Below are 12,869 nucleotides of genomic sequence, written 5' to 3' on the forward strand. Positions count from 1 at the left end.
TTTGCCGGGTGCCGGGCACTCGGCAAATTTCAGCCGTCGGCAAAAATTGGTCTTTGCCGGGTGCCGGCCACTCGGCAAAATATGGCCGCCGGCAAAGGTGGCCGGCTTGACGGCGGCCAGCGGCCGTCAGCCTTTGCCGGGTGCCACGCCGTTAGGCACCCGGCAAATAATTTTTTTAATTTTTTTTTAAATTTCTTTGCCGGGTGCCCCATGACCTGGCACCCGGCAAAGGCTTCTTTGCCGGGTGCCCTGGGTGGCACCCGGCAAATTATTATTTTTTTTTTGTTTTTTTACCCCTTTTTTTTGTGGGGACTTGCTACAGTAAATATATCGCTATTTCAAAATTTGGAACAATTATGAGTTTTTTAACAATATTTCCTTAATTTTTTCCGTTTCATTGAATTTTTCCGACTATTCCAAATTTGAACTGCAGGTACATGAAATAATGGAATTTCGTCATTCAAAAAATAGTATTTATGATATTTAGGCTATGTCGAGGCCGTATGCAGGAAGTGGCATGAAATGTCGCGCATCATGTTATCGTAACATGACGATGTACTCGTGGGGGAAGTTTATTTAAATTATATAAAATCCAAACGATGTCCGAAAATCACGAAACTTGTCGATGTGTCTTGTTATCACATGTGGAGGCCCTGGTAAAAAATTGAGAAAGTTTTGAGCAAGTTGCGACGTCGGCTGCCTAAAACCCAGACATCTCCACATGTGATATGCGGTCGGAGATATGCGGACCTTTGCATATCTGCGACCGTATCTATTTCGGATTGTCCACGCTTTTTGGACAGCCCGCGAATGCGTAGTTGAGGTTAGTTTTCATGCTCCGCTCCGGTTCGAGACGGTGTTTCGGCATCACCTCTCCGTTGTTCTCCGGATACACACTCTCCCTTGCAGGATGTGTATCGGGAGAACGGCGGGGAGGTGCTGCCAAAATTCCGTCTCGGATAGGAGCGGAGCATGGAAACTAACCTCATCTACGCATCCGCCAGTGGGATTAGGACCTATCCTCACCTATTAGAGAGTAGGGACACCGCGTAGATGCAATTGATGGTCACCTGTGGTGATGTTATATATGCTAGAGGATGGAGGACCGTCAGTGGATGTACACGGGCCGGACAAGTCAGGGTGATGCCAGCTATGAATGGATGCAGAAGACCGATCGTTTCTTGAATCGTGCATTTGGCAAGGCCGCAAAATTCCCAAAAATGGCTTTGTGTCCCTACAGCAAGTGTGGTAACAGGAGAATGCTAGACAAGGAACTCATGGGTACACATCTGCACAAGAATGGGTTTACGCCGAACTACACCCGATGGGTCCACCATGGTGAAGCTGATCGTATGAGAGAGGAGGTGGTGAGACAACGCATCGAGGCTTTCGATGCTGATGCCGGGGTAGCAGACATGGTAGATGACGTTCACCAAGCACAGTTTGCTGAAGGACGTGAGGAGGCGGAGATGCAGGCAGCCGTAGATGCGTTCAAGTACATGATGGACTCAGCACAGAAACCCCTTCACGCTCATTCTGAGGTCTCCCAGCTGGATGCCATAAGTCGCTTGATGGGGTTGAAGTCTGATTTAAACTGGAGTCGAGAAGGCTTCGATAAGGTGTTGGCCATGATTGGCACCCTGCTTCCAAAAAACCACGTGTTGCCGAAGACCATGTACGAGGCACATAAGCTCCTTAAAGCACTAAAGATGCCATATGAGCAGATACATGCTTGTCCGAACGGGTGTGTCCTATTTCGAGAAGAACTCAAGGAGGCAAAGTACTGTCCGAAGTGTAAAGCCTCCAGGTTCCTGGAGGTAGAGTCTGGTGACGGTGGTAGCCAAAAGACCCAGCTTAAGATACCCGCCCGAGTCCTACGGTACCTTCCCTTCGTGCCGAGGATTCAAAGGCTATTCATGACCGAGGAAACCGCGAAACAGATGACGTGGCACAAGAATGGCAAACGCTACCATCCTGACAAGATGGTGCATCCATCTGATGGTGAAGCATGGACCAGCTTTAATGACAAGCGTCGTTTGAAATCCGATGAGGCTCGTAATGTACGTGTCGCGCTGGCAACAGATGGGTTCAATCCTTATGGCATGATGTCTGCCCCTTACACATGTTGGCCCGTGTTTGTTATCCCCCTCAATCTCCCCCCTGGCGTCGCCTTTCAACGACATAACGTGATCTTGACGTTGATAATTCCTGGGCACCCAGGGAGTAAGATGGGTGTGTTCATGGAGCCTGTGATTGATGAGTTGATCAAAGCTTGGAATGAAGGGGTATGGACATACGACCGAGCTACAAAGGAAAGCTTCAAAATGTACGTCTGGTACCAGTACTCCATGCATGACTTCCTGGCGTATGGGTTATTTAGCGCCTGGTGTGTTCACGGGAAGTTCCCGTGCCCAATATGCCAGGAAGCTGTGAGGTTCATTTGGTTGAAGAAGGGTGGTAAGTATTCGTCGTTCGATCAACATCGTCAATTCCTAGATTCCAACCATCCATTCCGACAGGACACTAAGAACTTCAGGAAAGGTGTCGCAGTCACGGACCCTAGACCGCACTTGAAGACTGGTGCCGAGGTTCATGCTCAGATAGATGCTCTCTTGCCCAATGAAGAAGGTGGTTTTGTGGGATATGGTGAGCAACACATGTGGACTCATAAGTCCGACTTGATGAGGCTCCCCTATTTCGATGACCTTCTACTGCCCCATAACATTGATGTAATGCACACTGAAAAGAATATTGCTGAGGCACTTTGGGCAACACTCATGGACACTGACAAGTCTAAGGACAACCCTAAGCCTAGAGTGGACCTGGCGACGTTGTGCGATAGACCACAGCAAGTGATGCGGCCTCCTGCAAACGGCAAGAACTGGAAAAGGCCTAAGGCCGATTTCGTCTTGAAACCCGAACAAAGGAGGGAAGTACTACGATGGATCAAGGCGTTAATGTTCCCTGATGGGTATGCAGCGAACCTGAGCAGGGGAGTGAACTTAGGCACTATGCGAGTCAACGGCATGAAGAGTCATGACTACCACGTATGGATTGAGCGGCTTCTTCCGGCAATGGTACGAGGCTACGTTCCTGAGCATCTCTGGCTAGTGCTGGCAGAGTTGAGCTATTTCTTCCGCCAGCTTTGTGCCAAGGAGCTATCTCGGACCGTGGTTGCAAACTTGGAGAAAGTGGCACCTGAGTTGCTTTGTAAGTTGGAGAAGATCTTTCCACCCGGCTTCTTCTTGTCGATGCAGCATTTGATTGTGCACCTCCCGTATGAGGCACGTATGGGGGGGCCCGTGCAGGCCCGTTGGTGCTACCCAATCGAGAGATGTCTGAAGGCCGTTCGCAAAAAAATGTAGAAATAAAGCCAAAATTGATGCTTCCATTGCAGAGGCTTCCATTCTGGAGGAGGTGACAAACTTCACACAGCTATACTACACGGAGAACCTTCCTAGCGTGCATAATCCACTCCATCGCTACAATGTTGACGAGAATGAATCCAACCTTAGCCTTTTCCAAGGGCAACTCGGCAGGTCAAGTGGATTGACCAATAAGAGGTTGGAAAATGAAGAGTGGCGCATGATCATGCTATATGTGTTCCACAACCTACCCGAGGTGAAGTCGTTCATTGAGTAAGTTCTCAAAGAACTTGTTTAAATACGCTGTCACTATTCTACATCCAACTGATTCTTTCTCGTTTGCATAGGGAATTTATTCGTGTATCTTGGCATCAACCAAGGGATCCTACCCCACGGCAAACCGACACCCTTCTTTCATGGGGTCCGGGAGCAGGGAGGCCCGATTTCATTTCTTGGTTCAAAACAAAGGTATTGTCCAATTTACCTCGTACCTAGTTCGAGATTCCGAGTTTCGCGTACTTAGTCCGGCAATCTTTCCTTCTTGCGCTTGCAGGCCCAAACCGATGCAACTATGAGTAAGGAGTTGAGACAGGATGCAAATGGCTTCGACAGTAAGGTGAAAGCTTATTCAGGTTATGATGTGAATGGATATCGCTTTCACACAAGAAGCTATGAGCGAGCTTGGCCCCATCGAAAAACCACAAACAGCGGAGTTTGTACTCCCGGCACTGATGGCCTCGAGTATCATGGCATAATTGAAGATATCTATGAACTTGAATTTTATGGTTCGAAACCTCTTCGTCTCGTCATGTTCAAATGCCACTGGTTCAATCCTCGACTAACAAAACAGAGCCCTAATATTGGTCAAGTCGAGATTCGACACGATTCCATCTATCAAGGAAAATATGTCTTTATTGTGGCGGATCAGGCCGTGCAGGTTTATTATTTGTCATACGCATGCCAAGGCAACAAGGCTCTTCAGGGTTGGTCTATTGTGCACCAGGTATCGCCACATGGTAGACTAGCTGTCCCAAACGATGAAGATTACAACTTCAACCCAAACACATATGATGGAGAGTTCTATCAAGAAGATGGGCTACAAGGGAGGTTGGTGATAGACTTAACCGAGGCGATTGGAATGGAAGTAGACAATGAAAGGGTTGATGACGAGGAAGAAGGAGATGAGGTGCAAAATGCCAAGGACATAGAAATGCTTAAGCGATTACATTTAGATGATGACGATGAAGGCAACATTGAACCTTCAGACAGTCTTGTTTATTTGGACAATTTTGATAGTGATGACGAGACATATGATCCAGATAATCCCAATAATGATGATTACTTCTAATACATGTAATACTATGTTATTTTGTAATCGTGTTTTGTTTATTTACTTAGCATCTATTTCTAATACATGTAATGATGTCTTGTTTGTTTCTTTTTAATTGCAGGTGATTGAACAAAGATGGCGGGCAGCAGTGGGCCAAGGAACGTGAACTCGAGGTACCAGAGAGCACGTCAGGACGCAAATGCCGGAGAGAACGCATCGGACGGGAGGAGGCAGAGGGCCAGGAGCAGCGGCAGCGGGAGCGGTAGCAGGAGGGGCCAGCCTCCTCTAGTCAGGCCGCGTGACGTGCTGGAGGAGCGCTGTACCACGGACTCCTCGGAGGACGAGCAGGTTCTGGCGACGGACGAGGTTCGAGCGACGGACAGCGAGGGAGAGGCACAGGAGGGCGACGAGGCCGGAAGTAGTTCCACTGCCTCTGCTGTGGCTAGCCCCTACTTGCGAGGTCCCTCAAAACTCCCTGGGCCTCCGCTTCCTCCCCTACGCCCAGTGATCCGCCCCCAGGGGGACAGGTAACTAACTTTAGATTTAATCACAGCTACTTCATATAACCTGTTGAAAATTGTCAGAGAAACTAATAATGTTTGTTAATGACTTGTGCAGGCAGTGGGAGGTTGTGTCGCCTGGTGACTCACGCAACCCCAACCACATCTTGGGGCTTCTGTGCAGGCACTATTACCCCGGCATTGTCACGCACAAGGGGACTGTGGGGCCGGCCAAATCATGGGACCACTACAAATCTGCCCCCGACGCAGATTATGAAGACAAGCAGGAGCGGGTCAGGAGAGAGTTCTGGGTAAGTCTCGTTTGCACAACTTTGATCAATAGATCGCATTCATTTGACACTTTTTGACATAATGAATTGATACATTGTGTCTGTCTGTAGACTTTTTTTAGGTGTGAAGAGGGACAGGAGGAGAGGGCGGAGAAGAACTTGGTGAAAAGTGCCAGGAAACGCATCAGCGACATGCACTACGAGGAGCGCCTCACTTGCATCATCAAGTACTACGCCACGCGACTTGGTCAGAAAGTCAGCAAGACACAGGCAAGACAGATGCCTCTGACCCGGGAACAGTACATTGAGGTAAATGAAGAAGAATAATACTAATTCATTTTGAGATTAAGTAGCTTTCATTTGGTCGTCTTACATCTCAAATTCTTTATGACATGTAGATGATTCCATGGTGATGCGAGTCCTTTGCCGACTGCTGGGAGATGATCGTGGACAGGTGGTTCACAGAGGGTTATATCCAGGAACACGAAGCCCACCGGGAGCGGGCTTTGCAGGCGACAGGCCCCACACACCACCAAGGCAGCCGTAGCCTCGGCGCGTACAAGCAAGCTTGGGTACGTGAATTCATTTTTAGTATTCTGACGCTCAATTCTGCATGTTACTTCTAATCATCTTGTTGTCTTTCTCGCAGTCGGCGTCGCATGGTGGCCAGCCTTTGTCCACGTTCATGGCGTATGGACTGGCCCGCAAGGGAAAGGCGACTTCCGCTGTCACCTTCAGCCCGGATGACCCACCCGAGTCGTACAGCAACCCGAGCGCCCACACCCGCATCAGCTCCTACGCGTCGAACGCAAGGTCGGTCCAGGGGCCAGACTGGGATCCAAGCACCGACGACATTGATGGCACGACTGTCATGAGGATCGGACAGGGCAAGAAGCATGGGCGGTACTGGCTTGGCGATGGCACCCTCGAGTCCGGCTCTGTTCCCTCCCTCTCCCAGATCCAAGCAAGTACCCCGAGCGGAGGCCCGGCCATACGCCAACGGCCGTCCCCTTCATAGCAGCGGGTCGACGCACTCCAGGTTAGTCCAGTTTAACTCTTCGTACATTGATTTTTACATAACTTAGTTACCTTTACATTACTAAAACATTCGATTGAAATGTTGCAGGCCGATAACGAAAGGATGGCTCAGGAGCTGCGGGACTTGGCGGCGAGGACCGAGGTGGCCGAGCGGGAAAGACAAGCCGAGCGGGCCGAGCGGGAGAGACAGGCCAAGCAGCTGGCGGAGATTACGATGTTCCTGCAGAACTTTGGGCAAGTGAACGGTGTACCTGTGCTGATGTTCGCTCCAGCGCCGCCGCCAGTTGTAGCTAGTCTAGTGAGTATGAATCCATATTGCTTCGACTAGTGCTTTCATTAGATGACCCACTCTAAGTGCCTGAATATCTTGTCCTTTATGCAGCCTCCGTCGGCGGGTTCGAATGACCCATCTCAGGCGCAAGCAGGCGGTGCCGAGTTTCCTTCACCAGGCACTCAATTTCCTCCCCACCTTTAGTTTGTATCTCTTTTTCACCGCTTGATGGACATGTGATGCACTGTGATCCACTATCGACTTGTTTCGATGGTAATTGGACCTATTATGTTTGTGATGTCGTATGTGTGAGGTATTGTATTCGCGATGTGATATATATGTGTGGGATTGAGTTTGTGATGAGATGGATGTGATATATATATGCTATATTGTCTTTGTGATGCTTCAGATGTGATATATATCTTTTATATGCTGTGTTTGTGATTATAGAATCAAAAAACAAAATAAAAAAAAAATTAATTTTTGAGGCTTTGCCAGGTGCCCTGGCCCTGGCACTCGGCAAAGCTGGAAATTCTGCCGAGTGCCAGGGCCAGGGCACCCGGCAAAGTTTTTTCAAAAAAAAAATTCTTTGCCGGGTGCCCCATGACCTGGCACCCGGCAAAGAAATTACGAAAAAAAATAAAAAACTCTTTGTCGGGTGCCCCCGCGGTGCGACACCCGGCAAAGAAATTATATAAAAAAAAAATCTTTGCCGGGTGCCTCCCGGCACGGCACCCGGCAAAGAAAATTTGAAAAAAAAAATTAAAAAAATCTTTGCCGGGTGCCTCTGACATGGCACCCAGCAAAGCAAGGGATGACGGAGCCGATGCCGTAACGACCACTTTTCTTTGCCGCTTGCCGGGTTTGCACTCGGCAAAGTCTTTGCCGGGTGCCCGATAAAAAGCACCCGGCAAAGAAATTTTTGCTGACTAATTTTTTGTCGGAGGCTCTTTGCCGAGTGCTGCACCCGGCAAAGGCTTTGCCGAGTGCAAAGTAGCCTTTGCCGGGTGCATTCGGCACCCAGCAAAGCGCCTTAATCCAGTAGTTGATGAAAATTTTATTCGAGATCGTTTAAGAGCCCAGATATTTATATTAAGTTCTCAGATTTTAAAATTTTGAATTCTTCAAATGACCTTGGATGGAGAAATGTCCTATATCAAAGTTGTAGTGCTCGATGAGATCTAAAACTCTGTAGTTGGAAGTTTTCTCATTTAAGATTGTTAACGAGTCAAAATATTGACTACAAGATTCGTACATATTAGTACAGATAGACAGCATCATATAAATAGTCACGGGTAGTTGTGTGGTGTAGTGGCAGAGGATGGGACACATGAGAGGTTGTGGGTTCAAATCCCCAGCGGGTGCGACTTGTTCTCAGGCAAGCGAAAAATAATTCTTGTGGTCTGTAGTTAGACCTCTTGGCTTCTGGCCACCTTAAAAATATTTTTTTCTTATTTTTATTAGACTCTACATGATTTTTAAAAAATTCTAAAAAATATTTTTATGGACGGTTGACTTGAGTCAACTGATACTAAAAATCGATTTTAAACGACGGTTGTCTTAAGAGAACCGTCCCTAAAAATCGTTTTCTAACAACGGTTTTTAAACCGTCCTTGGAAATCACTTTTTTTAAAATTATTTTTAGGGGCGGTTGACTTAAGTCAATTGATACTGAAAATCAATTTTTAAGGACGGTTGTCTTAAAAGAACCGTCCCTGAAAATCGATTTCTAAAAACAGTTTTACAATCTATGGCATAGTAGCGGGTTTTTAAACCGGCCCTGAATATCGTTTTTGACCGTGAGCAAAAATCATTTTCATTTATGTACTAGTGTACTTTGAAAAATATTTTGTCTTTCAATTGTAGTAGGTACATGCATGTTAAGATGATGATCCTTTCGTTTATAGGGTTTAGTGCATGCTAATTGGTAAAAAAACTAGTTTTTTTTAAATAGTTTTTTTTTACCAACACACGCACAGGAGCGGCGTGAACCGGTCCCCGCCGGACATGGACGGATGAGGAGCAGCGCGGCCCCACCCGGATGCGCGCGGAGGAAGTGGCAGTGCGGCCCAACTAGCGCGTTGAGGCGATGGCGGCCCCGCCGGATGGAGCGCAAAGAGGACCGCGTACCTAACCAGCGTTCACGCTGTGGTGGGGTGGCACGGCAACGCAGGGGCACGTGCAGGTCCACGCGCTCGACGGCAGCGCGGCAGATCAAGGGCGCACGGCGCTGTGGCATGGCAACAGCAGCGCGGCGTCGCATCTTTCTTGGCTGCACCTGTGGCACGGGGGTGTAGCTCGGTGCTCGGATATGACGGGCTCAGCAAGCCGTACGTCGTGCCAGCCCGGCCCGGCTAAACCTTAGTAGGACTGTCTAGGTCTCTAGGATCCCATAAAATCTCTGTCCTTTTTTGTGTCTTCAAAGCCAAAAAAATCAAGAGAACAGATCAATGCTTGGATGGCCAAGGCCACCAGAAACCTCATCACCGAGGTCTTAAACCCAGAGGACAACAATCGTAACACCGTGCACGTGGTCGCCAACGCCATCTACTTCAAGGGAGAGTGGCGCGACCCCTTCGACAAGGAGGACACGGTCGACCGCGAGTTCCACCGCCTGGACGGGAGCTCCGTGGAGGTGCCCTTCCTGCAGAGCTGGTCGTACCAGTACATCGACTGCCACTCCGGGTTCAAGGTGCTCAAGCTGCCCTACGAGATGATGAACGAGTCCAACTGGGACTGGATGCTCTACCACAGCCTACCCAAGTTCTGCATGTGTGTCTTCCTCCCCGACGACCGCAAGGGTCTGCAAGGCATGGTAGAGGAGATAGCGTCGTCCCCGAAGTTCTTCCACGACCATCTGCCGCTGAAGTGTGTCCCCGTCGGCCAGTTCCGGCTGCCGAAGTTCAAGCTGAGCTTTGAGACAAGAATAGTCGCCGAGGACCTTAAACATCTGGGGCTTCATCTGCCCTTCGATGAAGCGGAGGCGAACATGACCGACATGCTCCTTGAGGAAGACGAGCGTCGCGTGTTTGTCAGCCATGTCATCCACAAGGCAGTAATCGAGATGACCGAGGCGGGGAGCGAGGCAGCAGCGGTCACCGTGGAGTGCGATGATATGGGTTGCTCGCTGTATGATGACTCTCCGCCACCGCCGAAGCCTGTGGATTTCGTCGCCGAGCACCCGTTCACCTTCTTCATCGTGGAGGAGACGTCAGGCGCCGTTGTCTTTTCTGGGCATGTTCTTGACCCTTCTAAGGAAGAGTAGACCTCCGCCTCCAGCCCTCCACCCCCACATTATTGCATCAGATGACTAGGGAAGGCCGGAAGGGCAGAATCATACGTGCTAACAGAGCTGAAAGTTTAGACTAAGTCGTATGTGCTCCTTGAATCTGAAATTTTTAGCATAGCTTAAGCATACTATGATTAGCCTATTATAAAAATTTCACCATAATTCGAGCATAATAGCTGCAGTTGTGAATTAAACACATAAACATATAGATCTACAGCTACAACAAAAACTTTAAACTAAAGCATGTCATAAAATTAATCGCGCCGGCTAATAGAAACAAATACGAATTAAAACTATCAGTCTAGCCAAGACTACACCCCTCTATCTAAGTTCTCAAGCACCTTATAAAAGATCCTAATTAGCCAACAAAGGTGCCGGATTAGCTAGAGCTCACCTAACCAATTCTAGAAGCAAGGTCACACAAACCTATGCAACTAATACTTCAAGCACCGGGGGAGCTCCTACACAAACTAGTAAGCAAAAGCACAAAGCTCCTAAGCTCACTAGTAATGCTCAAAAACAAGGCTACACAAGCCAAATTAGAGAGAGCAAATTACTTAGCTACACAAACTAAGCATGTGACTAACAAGGCTACTCAAGCCAATTAGTCACGCAAGAGAGCTACTTCTATGCTGCACAAATAATAAGGTAACTAGTAAGCTACACAAGCTAACTAATTATAAGAGCAACTACACAAGCACAATATATATGAAAGTAAATACAAGCTTGTGTATGGGGAATACAAACCAACGGGAAGAACAAGGATGACATGGTGATTTTTCTGCTAAGGTTCACATGTTTGCCAACACGCTAGTCCCCGTTGTGTCGACCGCTCACTTTGTGGTTCGGCAGCTAATAGGTGTTTCACAAACCTAGCCCACATGTTGGGCGCCGCAAGAACCTACCCCAAAAAGTGAGGGTAACTCAATGGCACGCTCTACTAGAGTTGCTCTTCGCGATCCTCGCGGGGCGAGCACAACACCCCTCACAAGCACTTCTTTAGAGCACCGCACAATCTTCTTGCGTGCTTCGACGGAGCCACAAGCCACCAAGCCGTCTAGGAGGTGGCAACCTCCAAGAGTAACAAGCAGCACCGGCTTACAACATGAACATCTAGTGCCACTCAATACAATCTCATAAAGCAACGCACTAGAGATCAGTCACTCGCAATCGATTCGCACTCCTGTAAACACAAGTGAGTTAGAGGGCTCCCAAACACAACTACACAAGCCACCAAGGCTGAAGGATGCTCAGCCACCGGCCCAAGGCCCGTTAGTCCTTGGTTATATAGCCCCCAAAAGAATACACTACTACAGTAAACTTAATGGAGGCGGCCCGGTTGCTTTGCCTGCCTCAGTTAATCGATTAACCGAGACGGTCGGCTTAAGGCAACCACCTCAGTTAATACTTATTAACCGAGGCGGGTGCCCTTAACCGCCCACCTCCGTTAACATATTAACCGAGACGGGTGGTTAAAGACGCCCACCTCCATTAAACAATTAACGAAGGTGGTTGTTATTACTTGTCCGCCTCGATTAAAGATTTTCTATATTAAAAATACTTTTTTATTTTGAATTTGAATTTGAATTTAAATTTAAATTAAACAAAGATCAAAGCACCCAAATATGCATACACAGCGTAAACATATATCACATCATTCAAGTTAACACCAAAATACGATCGAACAATCAAGTTATGTTACAAACATATGTCATATGTTCACTGCTTCTTTTCTTTCCCTACTCCAAAGTCTGGCAACATGTAATCCGGGACGCGTAGCATGTTGCTCCAGTTTCTGAGCCTCTCGTACTTCTCTGTAGTCGCTAACTCACCCTCCTCATTGAAAAACGGTCGCCCAACATGCACGCAGGAGTCCATGACAAATTTACAAATGTCCGCTACAGTGGCTGTATTTGCCGCACGCTCTGAGATACTCACAAATGTAGTATCCATGTAATACTGTTCTAGGATGTTGTTTAGCGCACCACACGATATATAATACACAATCATATAGAGAGCATGCACGACATATATAATCCACATATAGAGAGCATGCACGATATAGTAGCACATACGACTTTTGATACGTACCGGGAATTTCGCCTGATTTTTAGTTTTGTGCGATTCTTCTTCTTCTTCTCAGATCTTCGATCGAGGCACTCGGGATCCTCCACGTACTTCTTGTAAGTGTTGTATGAAAACCACTAGTGTGAACGACAAATTTGACACGTATGTTAAGTGTAAAAGAATAAGTACCGTCACTTACTATCGCAATGCGCTTTGAAAGTCCTTGTACCCTTCTTTGTTTGTTTCCTACGAAGAGTCGAATATGACAGCCCTTCCATCGTGAGGATAGATCATAAATGCAATCCAGTGGCCCATGATGCCCCCGCTGCACCATTCAAACAATACAGATTTCAAATCTTCAAATATGAAAAGTGTTGATCCTAGTAGCTACATATATGTTCCAAGTATCCTTTTGACTTACTCGAACCGGTGGGCGGCAAGGATACACCCATCTCCTCCCCCGAGCTTCCTCATGGCTCTATACATGTACTTTCCCGTGTTATACTTTAACTCGTTGCGCAGTTTTGCCCGAGTTTGCTCTCTCTCTTGCGGGTTCAAGTTAATCAACTTTTCATTAGTGTCCAGTATATCGTAACCCGAAATGACCCTCTAGGTTAAATGCATCAGAGAGAGATAAATAATATTTATACCCATTTGCTTGCATACATAGGATTGCATCCTGCAAGGACAAGTTGTCATGGCATTATTAGTTTCTTCCT

The 12,869-nt window shown here is 47.6% G+C and overlaps 1 protein-coding gene across 1 annotated transcript; it reads left to right on the forward strand.

Annotated features, from left to right (window-relative positions):
* The first annotated feature begins 9,252 nt into the window (after positions 1 to 9,252).
* LOC136488864 (putative serpin-Z5) lies at positions 9,253 to 10,059 on the forward strand. Its single transcript, XM_066485658.1, has one exon. The coding sequence runs from the start codon at positions 9,253 to 9,255 to the stop codon at positions 10,057 to 10,059; it is 807 nt and encodes a 268-aa protein (XP_066341755.1).
* The last annotated feature ends 2,810 nt before the right edge of the window (positions 10,060 to 12,869 follow it).

The sequence above is a fragment of the Miscanthus floridulus genome, chromosome 10 (genome assembly GCF_019320115.1).
Source record: "Miscanthus floridulus cultivar M001 chromosome 10, ASM1932011v1, whole genome shotgun sequence".
Lineage (NCBI taxonomy): Eukaryota > Viridiplantae > Streptophyta > Magnoliopsida > Poales > Poaceae > Miscanthus > Miscanthus floridulus.